This window comes from Curcuma longa, chromosome 10 (genome assembly GCF_044706935.1).
Source record: "Curcuma longa cultivar G26 ecotype Majalengka, Jawa Barat chromosome 10, ITB_CL_G26_1.1, whole genome shotgun sequence".
In the NCBI taxonomy this organism is placed as follows: Eukaryota; Viridiplantae; Streptophyta; class Magnoliopsida; order Zingiberales; family Zingiberaceae; genus Curcuma; species Curcuma longa.
This window is the reverse complement of record NC_133870.1, coordinates 7,690,362-7,709,824: the sequence shown is the minus strand read 5'-3', so window position 1 is coordinate 7,709,824 and position 19,463 is coordinate 7,690,362. Positions and strand designations below refer to the sequence as shown.

Here is a 19,463-nt window from a genome sequence, read left to right as displayed (position 1 = left end):
AAAAAAATTGAATAAAAATTAAAAGAGTTTTTTTTAAATAGTTAAAAGAGTGTCTCATTTTAATTTTTTATTAAAAAGTCATCTAATCCCTTATATAATGACACAAATATCCTTTAATATACTGTTTGCTTTTGACATATGTATTAAATCGGGAGCGTATTATAGCAGTTATACAAATCATAATTGCTATAATTACGATTTCATAACTACTATAATAGCTATTACACAATTACAATAGCTACGAAATCATAACTACTATATAGTTGTAGTAGCTACGATTTCATCGTTGTTACAACGTGAATACTAGGTAAGTAAGTTGAATCCACGATGTAACAACTACGAAACCATAGCTACTACAATATATATGAGGTTTAGGAAGTGAGGAGAGATTGTCACGAGTATTTAAGTTTGGAGAAGATTATAATTTTTTACTTGAGTTGAATCACGGGGTGCATAATATATCAAATCGAAGTTTGTTTAGAAATCTACAATTGGTTATAAGATGAAATCAGTAATGCCTCAGTTTTAAGCCCAAAAAATGTCATTAAAAGTTTTTTTGGAAGCTTCGAATAATTTTAAATTTTTTTAAAGATATTTTTCTATGTTGTTGCAACTATGAAAACGTAACTATTATAACTATATAATTAGTTATGAAATCGTAGCTGCTATAATTATGTAACTGTTAAGTCGTAATAGTTACGAAACAATAATTGTTATAACATACTCAATAGGTAAATAAGATAATAACGAGAATAATATTGAAAGATAATTATATTATTTTAGAAAGGATGAGGTGCACCTTTGATTAAAAAATTAAAATGGGATACCAGTAGATTTTTTTTTACCCCGAGGCATAGTCGAGTTGGTTACGACGTGGCAGACTTGTTGAAGTGGACAAGGGTCGAATCTCGACGAAGCTGAGGTATTGTCCTCCCCGTCGTGGCCAACTACAGTTTCTTCGATTTACCTCCTCATAGATGGTCATGGGACCGATCGTGTGGGGCTGCTGAGTGGTAAATTTCATTTTTTGTTGAAAAAGAAAAAATATATCCTTTTAATTTTTTTGTCTGTTTTATTTTTTGAGATTTTTATCCCTAACTTTTTTGTGACGGTCCAAAACCCTAAAATGGATGGAACAAGTGTCTTCGGAGTTTAGAAAGCGTCCCAAACTCCACGTCCATTCTCGTTCCTAATACAATTTTCACCTTCCACACTCGAATTCGATATTTTCCATGAGGTGGTAATACATCTACTAAAACCCTAGCTCGTTCTCCTAGCCCGTGCCTGCCTCCTCTCAGATTCTGTGTCGAGGTTCGGAAGCGGCATCATAATCTCCGTTGGAAGCTATGCCAATTGCCAGCATCAATGCTTGTAACTCGACCTCGTTGACTACCCGTACTCGTCATCCAGTTCATTCGCTCCCACCGTGTGTCAATCTCGTGAAGTTCACTCCTTTCTCCCCCTCGATCATTTCATCGCTCGCCAGGAGCTTCGTATTGGCGGTTGCTTGCACCGCAGATGCAATTCGATGGCGCACTAGGACTTCCTCGTCTGAAGGTAAGAATAGATTCAACAACGTAGCTGGTAGAGCTGTCAAACGGGCCAACTCATAGCGGGGTGGGTTAACCCATGACAGGCCCATCATATGGCGGGGCGGGGCGGGCCGACCCACCAACTTGCCGGGTTGGAAATCTCCAATTCAACCCAACTCAAGGCGGGCCGCGGGTTAGGCGGGCCAACCCATGGGTCTGTTAAAAAATATAAAAAATATAAAAATTTTAAGTTTGAATTATAATTTAAATTGATTAAGTTAAAATTTTTAAGTTTGAATTGTAATTTTTAAGCTTGAATTGTAATTTAAATGGATCAAACCCACTAATTCATTAAATTTTCTATTTTAATTTTAAAATTTAAAATAAATAAATAAATTTTCTCAACCTGCAGGCCAACCCAAGCCCGTCGCAGGCCAACCCATGCGGGTCGCGGGCCTAGGCGAGCCAACCCATCTGAACTCATCTTAAAATGGGTTGATAAAATTGCAACCCAATCCGCTTAAATTACTTGGCGGGGCGGGCTAACCCGGCGGGCCTAACCCAAATTGACGGCTATAGTAGCTGGAAGCTTTTATTTTAATACTATCAATGTTGCAGAGTACAGTCATTACAACCATTTTAAACAGACTCTGTTTTAAATACCACTTATCTACGAAGACATCAATCTTCGTAAGTACAAAGTTGTTTGACTGGAATACTAGTCTAAAATCGGCCTTGATAAGTGCCGATCCAGAAACTAGGTTATTCCTGATGTCGGGAACATGGAGCACATCAATGAGCATTAGCTCCTTCCCAAACATCATTTTAAAACAACTTTTCAGAGTCTGATAATCGGAGATGTCGTGGAATTGTCCAAATAGAGCTTTGTTCCACTTATCGGGGTATACTTGGAGAACATCGCCTTATCCAAACATATATGACGTGTTGCTCCAGTATCGATCCACCTCTACTTCGGGTTATCCTCCACCATGTCGGATTCAAATACGATCGCAGTGAGATCCAATTCCATGTCATCAGAAGTTGCGACGTGGTTTGCAGCATCCTTCTGACCTGTGATTGATTTCTTTGGACGTCTACAATCTTTGGACATGTGTTCTGGCTTTCTACAGTTGTAGCACGAGCCCTTGAATTTCTTACCTTGAGCCTTCTTTTTGAATTGCTTCGGCTTCTTGGCATTCAGCTCAACCAAGTTAGACATCTCGTCGACAGTCCGCTTCGTTCCTCTGAAGTTGGATAGGTTTTGATTATCTTCCTCTATTTGTAGCATCATGATCAGGTCTTCAAGGCCCATCTCCTTTTGCTTGTGCTTGAGGTAATTTTTGAAATCCTTCCACGACGGAGGGAGCTTCTCGATTACCGCGGCTACTATGAACGACTCATTCAGCTTTATGCCTTCGACGTCCAGATTATGCAGTATCAATTGCATGTCTTGGACTTGAGATGTCACACTCTTGGAATGCACCATTTTGAAATCCAAAAATCGACATATGATGAATTTCTTAAATCTGGTGCTTTCGATTTTGTATTTCTTTTCGAGCGATTCCCACAGAGATTTTGCCGTCTTCATCGGACTATACACGTTATAGAACGTGTCTAATGCGTTGAAAATATAGTTGCGGTTGAGAAAATCTTCGTGCGATCATGCATCGTATGTAGCCTTGCTACCTTCCGTAGTGGCTGGCGGGTCTTCACGTAAAAATCGTACGAGATTTAGCGTCGTCAGATAGAACAACATCTTCTGTTGCAATCATTTGAAGTCGGCTCTGTTAAACTTTTCTTGCATTTCTCCATGTGGAATGGCGGTCGGAACATCATTGATCGTAGCCATATCAGTTTGCACAATATCGCTTTACGATTGTTGGTCGGTACATGTCGGAGATGATGCAAACTGATATTAGATCGTCAAGGTTAATGTTCAACACTATCTCCGTAAAATAATATTGCTCCGCTACAAGTGCTTACAAATAACAACAATTCATTTCCCAAGATATAACGACGACGTTTTAGAATAGTAGCACTTCAATTCCAAGACCAACGAACTTTTTTGTAGACTTTTTGAACTCTAAATGCATAAGATGAGATGAATACTTCAAAGGATGAGTTGAATTGATGATTCGATGAAATTTCTAGCATCTGGAGAGATCTATTTATAGAAATTGAAGAGGTAGAATACCCTTTAGTGAGTGGTTGTGACTTTTGAGCAGGATTGATCTAGGCCGTTCGATCTGGAGGGTTGTAACCCTTCAAATTGCCTTTTAATCTCATCCGTCAGATTTGGATCCAATGATCCATTCGATCTGACACTTCAGATCAAATCTCATCACCAGCAGTCAGATTGCAACTCTTCGTGATTCAACGTTCCAGATCGGGTCACATGCGATCCATCACATCTCTTTGATCAACGGTTGTTATCCATTCGCCTAATCAGCAGTCCAGTCATCTCTCCCTGTTCACATGTGGCACTGCCACATCACCCGAGTGCCATGTAGGCACTGCTATGTCATCTGGAGCATAAATTTAAGCTCCTCAATGCTCCTCGCGACGACGCGTACGTGCAAAGTGTGCCTACAACTCACCCATTGCACGTGTGGCGGGTAGCTGGCCACAAGGCTCGCAGGTGTGAGCACCTGCTCGCTCGTGAGAAGAGAGCACCATGAGTTTTTATGTTAACTACATTAACACAACAACATTAATAAGGAAAGAAAGTTCATCGAATTTTACCAATACGAGATTATTCCCCATGCACTTTCATATAACATTAATTAATAATTAATGTTATTTTGGGTTGATTTTTAATAATTAATTTCTCATTTATCCTTAATCCATTTTGAGCAAATTAATAGTGTAGATCTATTTACGCGAAACATAGATTTCTATTTTGAAGTCAATTTTGACTTTCATCGATTGATTGATGATACTCCTATTTTTTATAAAATTGTATTGATCTTTTACGATCTCAATATCCAACATTTAAATGATATGAAAATTAATAAGATATTAAATACATTAACTAATGAGTCTACAAAGAGATATGATGTCCCATGGGCAATGGTGTCACGGTAGGCGGTTTGATCCCCAACTACGGCGTATTTATAGGAATTTTTCCTTTAAATGAGGAGTGCAATCAAAGGATGTTGGGCATTTGGGCTGCCGCTGCGTGCACTTCCCGATTTACCCTGGTGGTTGGTGGAAAAATCTCAGAGAGAGTCAATGGAGCTAACAGAAATTTATTATTTTTTTATAAAGAGATATGATGAATTATGAAAAATGAATCTACAAAGAGATATGATGAATTATGAAGAGGTAGTTGAATTGAACTTTACTTGAAGAGATAATAAAAATCAATCTATAATTTGATTCGGTTTAATACACACCGTAGAATGCAATTCATTTTTCTGGTTCAAAATCGGCGGCGGGATCCTTGCGCTGTCAAATCTTGCTCATAAATCTAGTCTCCGCTCTGTGCATCGTTCATGGCTTCCGGCAGCAGCGTCGGCCGGACATGGATTTCGGCCACTCCCAGTCGTCCAAGCCCCAGCCGCCCGCTCCGTCCGCAACGCGCCGATGATGAAGGCATCGAAATGCACGGCGGCGAGTTTTCTTTCCACCTTGGGGACGACGTAGCGGAGGCGGGCGTCTTCCTTACATGGAAGGATCTCTCGGTCTCCGTCGCCGCTCGCAGAGTCGGTGCCGTGTCGATCCTCCGCGACGTCACCGGCTATGCCAACCCCGGCGAGGTGTTGGCTATCATGGGACCTTCCGGCTGTGGAAAGTCGACGCTTCTCGATGCATTAGCAGGTGCTCGATCGTCTTTAGCATGGAAATGGTCATCGATGGATGTGGAATTTACGCTATTCGAGTTCGAATCCGTTGGAAAATTTCAGGGAGATTGGGATCCGGCCTGACTCAGAATGGAGATATCTTGATCAATGGGCAGAAGCAGAAGCTTGCCTTTGGAACGTCGGCGTACGTGACCCAAGACGACGTGCTGATGACGACGCTGACGGTGAGGGAGGCGGTGTGCTACTCGGCCCAGCTCCAGCTGCCGGACTCCATGTCGACGTCTGCGAAGCGGGCGAGGGCGGAGGCGACGATGAGGGAGATGGGATTGACGGCCGCTATGGACACCAGAATCGGCGGGTGGCACGTCAAAGGCATCAGCGGCGGTCAGCGGCGGCGCGTCAGCATCTGCGTCGAGCTCCTCACCCGGCCGCCGCTCCTCTTCCTCGACGAGCCAACCAGCGGGCTCGACAGCGCCGCCGCCTATCACGTCGTCCACCGCATCGCGCGCCTCGCCCGCCGCGAGAGGATGACCGTCGTCGCCGCCGTCCACCAGCCCGGCAGCGAGGTGTTCGACCTCTTTGATCGCCTCTGCCTCCTCGCCTATGGCAGCACCGTCTTCTTCGGCCCTGCTCCGGCGGCTGCCGAGGTACCAACTCGATCTCAAAGCTCAATTAAGACTTGAATTCCCACTTTCAACCTATGCAAATTCAATTCGACCTTGCTCGAGCTTTTCTCCAGTTCTTTGCTTCCAACGGTTTCGCCTGCCCTTCTCTGCGCAATCCTTCCGATCATTTTCTCAGAACAATCAACAAAGACTTCGATACGGTCAGTGCTTTTACTTCGCAGCTTATAATTAACGGCAACAAATTCTAAATCTCGAACTCGATCAATATCGATCAGGATAAGGAAGAAGAGGAACTTGAGGCGAACTCAAGAAGCGCTTCTGAAGCCATTGAAATCTTAGTAAAAGCTTACAGATCTTCCCTCAACTCACAGCAAGTGATAGAACAGATAGCAAAACCCAAAGATCAGGTAATTAAACATGACGACAAACACTAGCACTTAGTTTTGTTAAACATATATAATAATTACTCGACTACTTGGCAAAGAGAGGAGGCTTGGTGAAGAAGAGGAGTCAAGCAAGCTTCACGACTCAGTCACTGGTGCTCACAAGAAGATCCTTTGTGAACATGTACAGAGACTTGGGCTACTACTGGTTGAGACTTGCAGTTTATATTGCCCTCTGCCTCTGTTTGGGCACAATATTTTATGATATAGGTCTCAGTTTTGGCTCGATCCAGGTATATCCTGTTTGATTTTTCTATACACTCACTCGTGGAGTTCCAGAACTCAAATATCAGATTTTCTTCTCTCTTTTCTGTTTGTTGTCGCCAGGCCAGAGTCTCTATGCTCAATTTCATAGCTGCCTTCTTAACTTTCATGGCGATTGGTGGTTTCCCTTCCTTTGTAGAGGACATGAAGGTCAGTCAGTTAGTTCTTGCGCTGATAATTCATAGTAAAGATCTGGCAATCTGAATTCTTCGATCCTTAATTACTAGATATTTGGAAGAGAAAGATTGAACGGGCACTACGGCGCAACTGCCTTCACTATCGCCAACACTCTCTCCGCAGCTCCATACTTGGCCCTCATCTCCGTGCTGCCGGGCGCGTTGGCCTACTACTTAGTCGGCCTGCGGAGTCCGCCGGAGCACTTCCTCTACTTCGCGCTCGTGCTGTTCATGTGCATGATGCTCGTCGAGGGCTTGATGATGATCGTGGCGAGCGTCGTCCCAGACTTCCTGATGGGCATCATTACCGGAGCAGGGATCCAGGGAGTGATGATGCTCAACGGAGGGTTCTTCCGGCTGCCCCACGACTTGCCTAAGCCAGTGTGGAGGTACCCTATGTACTACATCTCGTTCCACAAGTATGCATTCCAGGGATTCTACAAGAATGAGTTCTTAGGGATGGTCTTCCCTAGTGCCGCCGGAGGGAACGGCACCGTCACAGGGGAGGAGGTTTTGAGGGACGTTTGGCAAGTGGAGTTGGGATACTCCAAGTGGGTCAACCTCGGGATCTTGTTTGGCATGGCCGTGCTCTACAGGTTGATGTTCTTGGGCATAGTGAAAGTTGCCGAGAAGGTTAAGCCGAAGATTAAGTCTCTAATGGCGAATGCCTCCTGAGATGGAGGAGGAGAATCATGTTGGGGTATAATCCGGTAATGAATCATGCAGGTTGTGTAATGAATCAGTAATGAATTGGTTTCAAGCTCAAAAAAAATATCATTAAATTTTTTTTCAGAGGTTTTGAATAATTTTAACGTAATTACGAAATCTTAACTACTATAATTATGTAACCATTTAGTTATAGTAACTATGAAACTATGATTATTATAATATATTTAATAGATAAATAACTAGACCCTATCACGAGCCGGGTCCAGCCCGATCCCGGCTCGGACCCAGCCCGGGTCAACGAGTCAGGTGGCCCGTTGACCCAGTTAGCCGGGTTGAACCAGAACCGGCCCGGCAGGATACCGGGCCGGTTCCGATTCAATAGGTGTGAAACCGGCGGGTTGAACCACTAGTTCAAAATTTTAACTCTAGTCGACTGACTTTTCTTATCAGTCGACTGGATTTTAAATTCTGATAAAAATCAGGTGTGATTTCAGTAATTCAGTAGACGTTTTCTTGGTTTGACTAAATCAATCTGCTAGGATGGTAAATTCTCCGAAATGCACTTTTTAAAATAAATTTTAAATTTTTTAATATAATAATCTCGAACCGTAGCGAACCGTGAACCGAACCATGAACCGGTAGTTCCGAATTGTGAATCGTAATTGTCTTGGACGATTAAGGTTAAGGGTAGACCTACCATGAACTGTCGAACCGGCGATTTCGAACCATCAAACTGTCGATTCTGAACCATGATCGGATCTATAAATAACATAATAATAAAAATAATATTAAAGAACATCTATATTATTTTTGAAAGGATGAGGTGCAGCTTTCACTAAAAATTTAAAATAGATACCCTTCAACTATTAGAAAAAAAAATCCTTTTAATTGGTTTTTTATCCCTAACTTTTGTGCGGCTATCCAAAACCCTAAAATGGAAGGAACAAGTGTCTTCGGAGTTTAGAAAGCGTCCCAGACTCCACGTCCATTCTCGTTCCTAACGCAACTTTCACTCGAATTCGATATTTTCCGTGAGGTGGTAATGATCTACTAAAACCCTAGCTCGGTCTCCTGGCCCGTGCCTGCCTCCTCTCAGATTCCGTGTCGAGGTTCGGAAGCGGCATCGTAATCTCCGCTGGAAGCTATGCCAATTGCCAGCATCCATGCTTGTAACTCGACCCCGTTGATTACCCGTACTCGTCATCCAGTTCATTCGCTCCCACCGTGTGTCAATCTCGTGAAGTTCACTCCTTTCTCCCCCTCGATCATTTCGTCGCCCGCCAGGCGCTTCGTATTGGCGGTTGCTTGCGCCGCAGATGCATTTCGATGGCGCACCAGGACTTCCTCGTCTGAAGGTAAGAAATTCTTGGTCCCAACCATCTCCTATAATCAAAAACTGGAGTAAAGAAACCTAAAAATTTGATCTTTTCAGTTGAGGGTGTTGACTGGAGCCGAGCGAGAGGTGTTCCCAGCCAGATAAGCTTGGATAATTCTCTTTTAATGGCTGAAGTGCTCTGTATTGTGCCGTCCACCGTCTATTCATTTGCATGTGTGGCGATCTCTGTCATTCCAGGTGCGTCCAAGCAGTTTCAGGTTCACCTGGGAAGCAAAGCTTTTTTGGTTCAGTACTTCCTGTTGGTTGGGGCTGTGGCAATTGGTTTTTTGATCCGATGGAGGCAGTGGCAGAGGATTTGTACGATGGAGAAAGATGGTGTGGGTGTGGATTTGATTGGGAAGATTGAAAAGGTGGAAGGTGATTTAAAAAGCTCTACCACGATAGTTAGGGCGCTGTCAAGACAACTTGAGAAGCTTGGGATCAAATTTAGGGTCACTAGGAAGGGATTGAAGGAACCTCTTGATCAGGTAATACTAGTATTCCAGATTCTGCTGCATTTCTTGTGTTTTAGATCCTATATTGTTTGAGAACCACAGGAAGATATCTATTTTTAAGCTCCTGACTGCCGTTGATTTGTTCTTGTGTACTCTATCTACATTACTCACATTTGAACTTGACTCTTTTCATAGAAAGTTGCGATGTTTTTAGGTGTATTTCTCATTTTTGTTATACATCAATACATCATGGACCTGTGTGTTAGTCCTCAAAATCAGGAATAAATTTAATCATGCAAGTTATTATGAAATATCAGCTGAAGCAACAACTCAAAGTTTCTTTGCTACTGATGAACCTTAATTTTTCGAATTTTGAGTTACTCTTAACAATGTCTGTTACAGTGTTTCTCCTACTCCACGTACATTTTTGTTGCAACAGCCCCTTAAAGTGCATTTTTCTTGTCAATTTTGTCGTTTGGCATTACCATATTCAATCAAGTAAACAGATTTTACGTTCATCCTTCAATTCTCAAACTTGATTGTTGCCTAAACATAAAGTTTATTTCAGCGGTGCCAATCTATAACTTAAGTTCAATTTCTAATTTGCAATTAAAAGTTCATCTACTATCATTTTCGTCTCATAGCCAATTGTAGTTGGATATAGATAGTTAAGGTAATATGTCTTGTTTCTTCATCATTGTTTAAACATGTGATGTGATGCAGACTACAGAGTTAGCAACAAAGAACTCGGAGGCTATTAGAGTACTTGCAATGCAAGAAGAGATTCTCAAGAAGGAACTTGGTGAAATTCAAAAGGTCTTATTGGCCATGCAAGTGAGTCTTATGTGACATTCTTCTGACCTATAAATTTGTGGTGTTCATTTTGAGAAGTCATATTGATAACCTTGTTTTTTAGCATAATTCATTATCGATTGATAATTCAACTTTGTGTGATACCTAGATAACCATGTTTTGAGGTTTCACTTTCTTTGTGGTGGCAAAGTTTCTACTTTGCTAACAAGCCTTCCTACCAACATGCTTAATCCTCAATGCATTAAGTTATTTCTATTTGACTCTGAACATGAACTCAAGTCTAACTGTCACTTAATTTGAAGAAAGATATAATTTCCAACAAATGCACGAAATAACAAATAGGTGTCACTTACTTTTGATTTGGCTAACCATTCTATGAAACTACTCTCTTTAAGAAATATCTATAAACTCACGTGTTGACCGACTAATCAACACTCAAGTATGTTAATATAAACAATATATATGGTTAGCTAGCTTTAGTCGCTATGATGAGGATCACTTATAGACATTGGTTATGTAGTATGTCAAGAATATGATATCGATATTTCTGGGATTTTTGTTGATGTTTAAGAAATAACAGTTGGACAACATTTCTGATGACAGAACTATCTAGACAACAAAAACATCAACACTCAAGTAAAATATATTTCTGAAGAAGCACCAGTGGTTGTCCTTAATATCCAATTTTTTTCCCTCCATTAGTACTTTAATAATCATCTATTTGTCAGAATTTTCAAGTGTAATATTTCAAAAAACCTTGAAATATCCTTCTTGATTCTGTGGTAAAAGTATATGTTTTCCTTAGAAAGCATAACCAGTTTCGAAATTGAAACTTTCTCAGGAACAACAGCAAAAGCAGCTTGAGTTGATCCTTGCACTAGGAAAGGCTGGAAGATTATTAGACAGCATGGATGACTTGCAAGAGCATGCTAGAACTGGTACTGGTCACGCCATACCTGTACAGAAGGAAGCAAAGATTCCCGGGATCCAATTCGAAAGACATGATGGGGGAGACAATCACAGACCAAGCACCAGTCACTCAGGACATCAGTAATAAGTTCTTGCATAATTTTTTTTTTGGTGTATGTTGGATAATTCAGCATTTCTGACAATTAAGTTCATTTAAAGTTAAATATCAACTTGGCCAAATAACTCAATCATTTAGCAGACATGATTCAAATACTTTTTATAGTTATTTTAACATTACAGTACATTATTGACAACATCAAAAGCTCAACCGATCATCCCCCAAGTGCTTAGGAGAAGTTTTCATAAAACAACCCAGAGAATAATTAGCTATTCATATGAAACATATAAGTTTTCATGCACACCACTTAGGAGAAGTTCTTAACACTATTGTAAGGATGGATACGAGCTAAAGTGTTGTCATACCTAGATAGTTCGTCCCATCTTCAATACAGATAACTCCTTATCCTGCGAGTTAAAAGGGAGATTCTACATTCTCATGTAAACACTAGAGTTCACCTCGACATGCATCTAATTCAACACTTGAAGGTGATACAATCTGTTTCTTAATCCCATCCAACAATGCTCATGGAGACGGAGGCCAGTCGTACCCAGTTTCTACATCGTTGAAGCCACCGCCGTAGAATCTCACTTGAAAATCCTCCCCTTCCATTGCATTTATATCCTCCCACATCATGTCCTCGTCGTCGCTGATCGACCTCCATGAATATGCGGACGTATCGGAGTAGTAGTCTGCGCATTCGTAGCGGTCCTCAATTTCAGGTCCCAACACCTTGAGACCAGAATGCCACTCCTCCAAGTACTTCTTGTCTAGCTTGACTTCCCAACAGCCTCGCACGTCCAAATACTCAAGATCCCTGCACTTGGAGAGGATTTCAAGCACCCCTTGAGTCGTAGAGTGTTGGCAGGACATCTCCAAGTGGCGCAACTTGGTCATCGTTTTGGCAATGGCAAATGCCTCTTCTTCTTGGCAGTCGTAATCTCCGGCAACCTCTAATGGATGCATCCTGCGCCGAAGGAAAACTAGCGATCTACAATGTTTTCCAAACACTTCGATGGCACGGGCACCTATCTTTGAGCAGTAGCTGACATCCAAGTAGGTTAAACTGGACAATCTTGGTGCAATAAGTTCAACAATAGAATCACTAATTTCACTTCTAGGAAGCTCCAACCTCTCGAGGGAACCAGCACTAGACAAATTCAATAGATAGAACAAGAACAAGAATGCCAATTAGTCATCAAACAAAAATGAATTAAGTTTCCAATATCTTGAACTACTATATTACTCAAAATTCATCCTATAAATAGTTTGTTTCAAGTTAAACTAGTGAAACTGTGACAAGAGTAAATATACATAACCTTTAATCTTGTTGACTGTTAATTCTCAGTTCTCACCAGCTACTCAGATTAAACTACTAAAAGCAATTGTGCAGTTCAACAAATAAAGAAGGTTAAATAATAAATCTATTGCAACCTTTCATATGGAATTCAAATTTATCATAATGTTTAAACACTTAAAAATCTACAATGTCTTAGTTTTAGTTTCAAATCTATAATCTGCACTCTGTTCATTTACTGTTAAACTGGTGATGTGGTAGAATTGCAGATCAATCAATGTATCTCCATAGTCCTATTGGGCACCAACTCAAGTGAGAAAGGACAATATTTCCAAACTGATGGCCATATAATGTGCTATATTTTGCTACTCAATAAGCAAATAATGTAGATAACTAGATTGATTTGGTGGTTTGCTATGTCATCACCATGCGATCAACTTAAGAGCAAGTGAACAAAGTGTAAATTAAAAGATTTAGAAACTTTTAAATGTAGATATGAAATTCCTTACAAAGAATAGCTTTGTCATAGAAATGTCAGTTAGCATTTGAAGTTACCATGAGGTAATTATTGGGAAACTAAGATCAAACATGACACCAACTATGTTGCTAATGGCTACTGAACAGTCAGTCTCTAGCAATAAGTTTCAGAGAACAGCAATGTTATTGTATGCATCATCAATTCAGATACTCATCAGTGTGTCACCATGTGAACTACAGAAATGCTAGTGGATCAAAATGGATGACTGCAATCAAGGCAACATAATCAAGCAATAGCTTCCATTCTTGGAAATTTAAGGCAATAGAGGGAAATCAGGAACTGAGATGAGATCTACGTACTGGTCTGCGATGAATGTGAACATGGATTCGGTGTGGAGGCCGAAGACACTCAGCCGGCGGAAGGAGCCACAGCTACGATCGATGAGCATGTGAAGCATTCGATCGAGCTGCTCGGGCTTGCAGCGCTGGCTCCATTCGTCAATGTCGATCTCCTGCCAACAGTAGGGACCCGACACTGCCCGCCTCCAAGATTTGCAAACCCTAGGAATGACGGTTAGGATCTCTTGGAGAGGAAGGTTGCGGAAGATGAGGCCCAGAGCGTCGGGAATGAGTTCCCCCCATGCCCTAACCTCGCCGCCATCGGCCATGTCGTCGCCACAGAGGAAAATTAGCCTACCTCCCTGTCGTGAAATGGGCTCAGGAATTTAGATCGTCAAGATCAAAAATTTCAAAAAATTGGAATATGATATGAGAACAACGCGTAAAACCAAGGTCCGATCGGATGAGACAAGCGAAGAAACCAGTGATCATCAACACTTGAACTCCAAAATGGAATCCTGGACGAGCTTCGGAAGCAAAGGGCTTGTGTTCACAGGAGCACATAAACGACCGATGACGCACGAATAGAGAGAAACGGAAAGTAGCTTACAGCATCAATCTAAGTAGCAAAAGGAAGCGATTTTAACCGAAAAATGCTCGAAGAGCAGCAACCCTAATTTAGGGAAATAGCTGCAACAGAATCCTCGATGAACAAAGACATCAGAAATATGAAACACCTGGAGTGTTTAATCTTCAGTTACGACGACCAGAACGACAACAGATCCAGATCCAAAAGAAGGAAAGGCCAAAGATCACGTCTTCAATCATTCTCCTCATCTAATTGAGACAATGGCAGCCAAATCAAAGCCCATCACCGCTGCTGCTTCCATTCAAGCGAAGAAGCCGGCCAAAAGGGGCATCTTTTCAAGATTGCACCGATTGCAGAGACGAGAAATCTCGAAAGAACCAAACTTCTCGCGATTTACCGAAACATACCAAGCATCAAGCCATCAAAAAATGAACTTTTCGACGAAATCATCCGCCGCGAACGAAAACGAGAACAGGGATCCGAGAAAGAGAGAGAGAAGGAAGGAAGAGGAGAAGCTGCTCACACTGAACCCAAGAAGACAGAGAGCCACTGCGAAAATTGGCAAAAAGCTACAGAAAAAGATGGCAAAAGTAAGCTCGATACTACAGAAGAATTTTGGCATAAATGTAGATATTTTTCTAAAAATTTCGGACCTCACACCATTTTTTTTCCAAAAATAAATAAAAATCAAGAATAATCTGACGTGGGGACCCACCTTCGTCTCCCCTGTCAAAGCTCTGGACGCCATGAAATGCTGCAGCTGATGATCCAGTGGACAGCTTTGAGCTGGCGATTCCACACAAGAAAACTGTTCGTGGATCTGCAAGTTGATCTAGTTAGCAACACTGCAAGTGCAAGACCTAATTGTTGATAATCTTTGTCGGAGAGAGCAGTGTGGCCGAGTCACCGACTACCGAGCAGAGTGGCCGAGTTGCCAAGCCGAGTGCCGAGTGCTGAGTGGCCGAGTGCCGAGTGACGAATGGCGAGAGCCGAGTGGTCGACTGTCGAGTGGCAAGCCGAGAGCCGACTGCCGAGCCGAGAGCCGGGAGTCGAGTGGCGACTGTCGAGGCGAATCGTTGAGTTGTCGAGCCGGTGCCCGACTGGAGCCGAGTGCCCGACTATCGAGAGCCGAGAGGCCAAGAGTCGAGTGGCGACTGTCGAGACGTCGAGTATTGACTGCCGGGACGTCGAGTGCCGAGAGGCCGAGTGGCGACTGCCGGGACGCCGAGTGGCGAGAAGCCGAGAACCTGAGTGATCGACTACCGAGAGCCGAGTGCTGAGTGGTCGAGATCTGCGTTCAACGTAATTTCCTTAAAACAGATTTGTCCCCTCCGACGATGTTTAGTGGTAAAGACGGACGTCTGTTTCCTAGGATACAATGACAAAACCGATAAGACGATCAAGCACAGATCGTTACTGGCGAACCAATTACACCCAAAAACTATCAGTAGGAAAAACAGAGGAAAAAGAAGCGAGGGATCGAGAATACTCTTGTTCTCTTTTCCCATTACTGCTTCTTTTATAACCTCGCAGCATATCTCCAATTATGATTAATGTTGATTGATCCGCTTGAATAAATTCTACCTTGATCGGTCCAATATTCGATGCGTATAGATTGCGCTCGCACATAAGTTATCTTGTGAACAGTACAATCCAGGCTTTAGATTTGTACCTCTTGTGCACCCATGTATGGGAGAAAATCTCTCCCTTTATATTTATTCACAATATCAATATTTATAATACAGTATAAATCAATCCTAAAGGCTTGCCAAAGCTCATTCTTTTCTCCCAATTAAATTAACCAGAGCTTTCGTGGCCATGGCGTCGCTGAGCAGGTTGTCGTCATGCTTCGCCTGACTAGCATTAACTGCGCGTCTCAGACACGAAATTGCCATGGCTTCTGTCTGATCAAATCGTACGGCCGACTGCAACTACTCTCTCTCCATTTGCTGCGTGTTGTACGACTCCTCTGCTGGTGCCAAGCTCATGCATGCCTTTCTTCTTCCTCCTCCTCTCTGACGCCTCCTTCGGTTAGCTAGCTGCTTTACAGTGATGCTCGAGTCTGTAAACAATGTGAGTTCCACAGCATTTATATCTGTTACCTTCCCGATAGTGCTGGCAGATGAAGCAGCAGCAGCTCCAGCAAGCATTCACTGGCTTCGCCACAATGAATTGAAAGATAGAGCAGACTTTGATCATGGTTCCAAATACCACCTCTAATTTCTCTACATTTAGGGGGAAAGTACAGTCTGCCTGGCTACTGAATTTTCAGACAAGAAAAAGCAAGAGTAAGTCGAGTGCGATTAACCTGATGAAGGAGACTTGACTTCGCTGCTGCAGGTTTGGCAGAGAAACAAACGCAAGCATCACAGATTAGAGTAATTATTGATGGCACAATGCTCGATCATAAACAAGAAACCAGATTTATTTATAACGAGAAGCAGATTCTGTACAAGCAGGCCAAAGATTTGGCGGACCAATAGTGATATTTTCATACAGAACAAATTATTTAGCAAGAATTTGACAAATAGGTCGTCGTTCGTGATCTGTGCGAAAGGGGAAACCAATACAGATGCACAAAGCAGTTGCTAGAGTTGAATTTGATGCCATCCTCTGCCTTGTTTGGTTGAAACCTACGCTTTGAAACGAACCACAATGCATGATATGTCGTCTTTACTCTCTCTTTTGAAGGCTTCCAGAGTCAACCGCCGAGCTGCTGCCAATGGATTCTTGACTTTTCTTGCAAGATCAACAGCCTCCTGATTGCTCATAACCTGTTAAATCTATTAGTGATTATGTGACAAGAACAGTTTAACAACTATGATGATGATGATCATGTAATTGTAATAAACCACCTTCCAGAGGCCATCACTCGCAAGGATGAGCAGTTCAGTTTCGGAGTTTGCATCTTCGACTCGTATATCAGGGTCTGAACTTAGTTGTGTCTTCAGGCTCTTGTCCCCGAATGCCCGTGAAACGGCTAATTGTCCATTAACTCTTGCCACATCGCCTGAAAGTTCATCGACAGATTAGTTATCCATATCACAGAGAACAGTTCGATAAAGAAGTCACCGAGAGATTGCAAGATGACATGCTTCTGAAAATTTTCAGTCGACATTAGAATGCTGTATTATTTCAGACTCACGCATCCAAAGTTTAAGAGGTTAGGAGATGGTGTTTCGAACACTCATCTGGAACAACAACATATATGCTACAAATTCTTCAAACAAGAAAACATAATTGAAATTATCCAAAGAGATACTAGAGCCAGATTGAAGCTGAAGTAGGAGAATATGTAGAATTTTTCTCACTAGCTAGAAAAACATTTGCATCAGAAGATCACAATCCACACATATAGACAATTATTTTACTAATAGATTCTAGAAGACTATCTAAAGAGAAATTGACTTCATTTTGAATAAAAAGGAGCTTGCATAAATTAAGGAGTCCGAGAGAAGATGCCTAACCTGGCATGTTAGAAACAAAGCCACCTCTTGTCTCAATACTCTCTCGTTCAGAATTTGGATCATGATCAATTGACATTTGGATGACCTCTCCGCGTCTTGCAAGAACAGCTCTTGAATCACCAACATTAGCAACCCATAGTTTGGTGCCATTTACAAGGATTGCAGTGACTGCAGTGGATCCACCTCGCCCCAAATCATGACTGTGAGAAAGTATCTCATTGTCAGTCTTCTCGTAGGCACTTCTGATGGCCGTATTAGGATCGTTCCAAAACTCTTTCTGAGAACAAACATACATAAGATCATTCCATTTGTATATCAACAGATCCTTGAGAATTGAACACGAAGACAATGAAAATTACCTCCTCCAAAATATTGGTAAATAAATGCTTCTGTAAGTAAGCTGGAACACTGTCTCCTAAATGGCCATCGAAGATGGCAAATAGACCGAGTTCCTGATCTCTGATATGCATGAATTTGGCTACATGATAATCCTCTATAGGATGATCTGCTGCTCCTTTCAGTAGACTAAATCCATAGCTAATCCTACTGCGGCCTTTTGAGTTTCTTCCTTTACCTACAGTTAACGAGGGGCCTGCAAGCTGAATGGCAACACTGAGTCAGCCAAAACTCATCTTTGTTTATTCATATCAAAGAATTAGTCAATTAAAGACTAGAACAGTTTTATCATCTTTGAAAAACTTTGACAGATTAACTGAAAAGAACAACAAAACAAACTGGAAAGAATAACAAGATCATGGCATGTAGCACTATTGATACCAAAAACGAAACTGGTGTCCATCATAGATATCTGAAATTAAACTCGGAATTAAATATGAGATTCCTACACCCTCAAGCAACCTTTTTAGCAACTTTAAAGAGCAGCATTTGGCAGCATAGTACTATATGTGAACAATTCTGTGAACATTAAAACGTCTCCTCTACTCAAATGAGAGTGCAAGAAACTCTTGTTTCAATAATTTATAACTGCATAATTGAATCAGAAGAGATTCAGTCAAAAAAAAAAGCAGATAAATTTCCACTAAACCAACCCAATAGGCAGAATCAAAGATGTCAACAACCATCAAAGGAAACATCAAGTCCTTAAATAATTCAAGATTTAAAGTTCAGCATTCTCTCGGCTTAAAACAGCAGAGTAAGATCAAGGAAACGAGAAACTACATCAGCTGCACAATTCTAGGGGATTTATCCACTCTACTCATAGCAGCAGCAAAATAAAGATGCGCTGAAGAATTGGAACAGGGAGAAAAAAACTCAAATGCCAAACCAGAAGCCTCATTCATCCAGAAAAATGATATGTAATTGCTCATAGTTACGGAACTTACAAAACAGCATATCTTATCCATGAAGATCCACGCAGCTCAATGCCGTGCCCTATGCTTTGGCACAATTCCAACTCCAAAAATCTGAAACTTCTCGCATCTCGCAAAAGATTTACAAGGGCATAACACAGAACAAATATCAAGGCCCCGAATCCTTAATCTTTTCCCTGCAATGCCAAGATGCGATTTTTAACGAAGTTCGACTCTCGAAACCCCAATTTTTCCAAGGCAAATCCACGACCTGGATCCGGAGACTGAGAATTCAACGAATAGGAAAAAAAAATCCGACAAACCGAAGCCGTTAGTAAACACCAGGACTTTGCTCGCCAATCGGACGATTCCCCAGTCCCCTTTCCATCCGCGGCTTGAAATCAGAGGAGGAGTGTTGGAAGCGAAGTGGTAGCGTGGGGGAGGGAATTGCGCGTTGGAAGCAAAACTCGGTCGTCGGTCGGTCGGTCGCTTTGAAGATTGGTTAGTACACGCGACTCTGAGGCGAGGGCAATAAATTAGTGAAAGCGAATGAACGAAGACTTTCTTTCCAAGTCGTTGACTGTATTTACCAAATCAGGTATTTAAATTTAAGAAATACTAAAGATATTTATTAAAAGAAATATTTATTCCCTAAAATACCCTCTTGTTATCGATTTTGATATTCTGTGCGACTGTCTCGTGCGCGACTCACGATCCACCATCCATCACGCGATCGAGAGTCAGATCTGATCGTCCAAAGGTGGGAATGCACAGTGATCCGCCGGCCTGACCTCTGCCGCT

The 19,463-nt window shown here is 41.9% G+C and overlaps 4 protein-coding genes across 9 annotated transcripts; 2 read left to right on the top strand and 2 right to left on the bottom strand.

The window, feature by feature from the left end:
* Nucleotides 1-5,026: 5,026 nt before the first annotated feature.
* Nucleotides 5,027-7,616, top strand: LOC141836326 (ABC transporter G family member 1-like). Its single transcript, XM_074723792.1, has 7 exons — nucleotides 5,027-5,351; nucleotides 5,438-5,982; nucleotides 6,075-6,161; nucleotides 6,237-6,368; nucleotides 6,446-6,637; nucleotides 6,732-6,818; nucleotides 6,896-7,616. The coding sequence occupies exons 1-7, from the start codon at nucleotides 5,027-5,029 to the stop codon at nucleotides 7,517-7,519; spliced, it is 1,992 nt and encodes a 663-aa protein (XP_074579893.1). The 3' UTR covers nucleotides 7,520-7,616.
* Nucleotides 7,617-8,459: 843 nt separating this feature from the next.
* Nucleotides 8,460-11,234, top strand: LOC141836327 (uncharacterized). The gene is made up of 4 exons (XM_074723793.1): nucleotides 8,460-8,868; nucleotides 8,946-9,376; nucleotides 10,067-10,177; nucleotides 10,998-11,234. The coding sequence occupies exons 1-4, from the start codon at nucleotides 8,658-8,660 to the stop codon at nucleotides 11,208-11,210; spliced, it is 966 nt and encodes a 321-aa protein (XP_074579894.1). The 5' UTR covers nucleotides 8,460-8,657; the 3' UTR covers nucleotides 11,211-11,234.
* A 111-nt stretch (nucleotides 11,235-11,345) lies between these two features.
* LOC141836768 (F-box protein FBW2-like) lies at nucleotides 11,346-14,650 on the bottom strand. 4 transcript variants are annotated; one of them, XM_074724292.1, is made up of 3 exons: nucleotides 14,601-14,650; nucleotides 13,318-13,658; nucleotides 11,346-12,333 (listed from the first exon to the last, which is right to left on the bottom strand). In XM_074724292.1, the coding sequence occupies exons 1-3, from the start codon at nucleotides 14,631-14,633 to the stop codon at nucleotides 11,709-11,711; spliced, it is 999 nt and encodes a 332-aa protein (XP_074580393.1). In that variant the 5' UTR covers nucleotides 14,634-14,650; the 3' UTR covers nucleotides 11,346-11,708. The 4 variants fall into 4 exon arrangements, with proteins under 4 accessions (XP_074580393.1, XP_074580396.1, XP_074580394.1 ...); XM_074724295.1 differs by lacking the exon at nucleotides 14,601-14,650 and adding an exon at nucleotides 14,293-14,480 and having other exon boundaries at nucleotides 11,347-12,333; XM_074724293.1 differs by lacking the exon at nucleotides 14,601-14,650 and adding an exon at nucleotides 14,034-14,479 and having other exon boundaries at nucleotides 11,347-12,333.
* Nucleotides 14,651-16,292: 1,642 nt separating this feature from the next.
* Nucleotides 16,293-19,148, bottom strand: LOC141836050 (putative protein phosphatase 2C 9). 3 transcript variants are annotated; one of them, XM_074723455.1, is made up of 6 exons: nucleotides 18,934-19,148; nucleotides 18,696-18,859; nucleotides 17,712-17,951; nucleotides 17,353-17,629; nucleotides 16,741-16,895; nucleotides 16,293-16,659 (listed from the first exon to the last, which is right to left on the bottom strand). In XM_074723455.1, the coding sequence occupies exons 2-6, from the start codon at nucleotides 18,714-18,716 to the stop codon at nucleotides 16,519-16,521; spliced, it is 834 nt and encodes a 277-aa protein (XP_074579556.1). In that variant the 5' UTR covers nucleotides 18,717-18,859; nucleotides 18,934-19,148; the 3' UTR covers nucleotides 16,293-16,518. The 3 variants fall into 3 exon arrangements, with proteins under 3 accessions (XP_074579556.1, XP_074579557.1, XP_074579558.1); XM_074723456.1 differs by having other exon boundaries at nucleotides 18,986-19,148; XM_074723457.1 differs by having other exon boundaries at nucleotides 19,005-19,148.
* Between the last annotated feature and the right edge of the window lie 315 nt (nucleotides 19,149-19,463).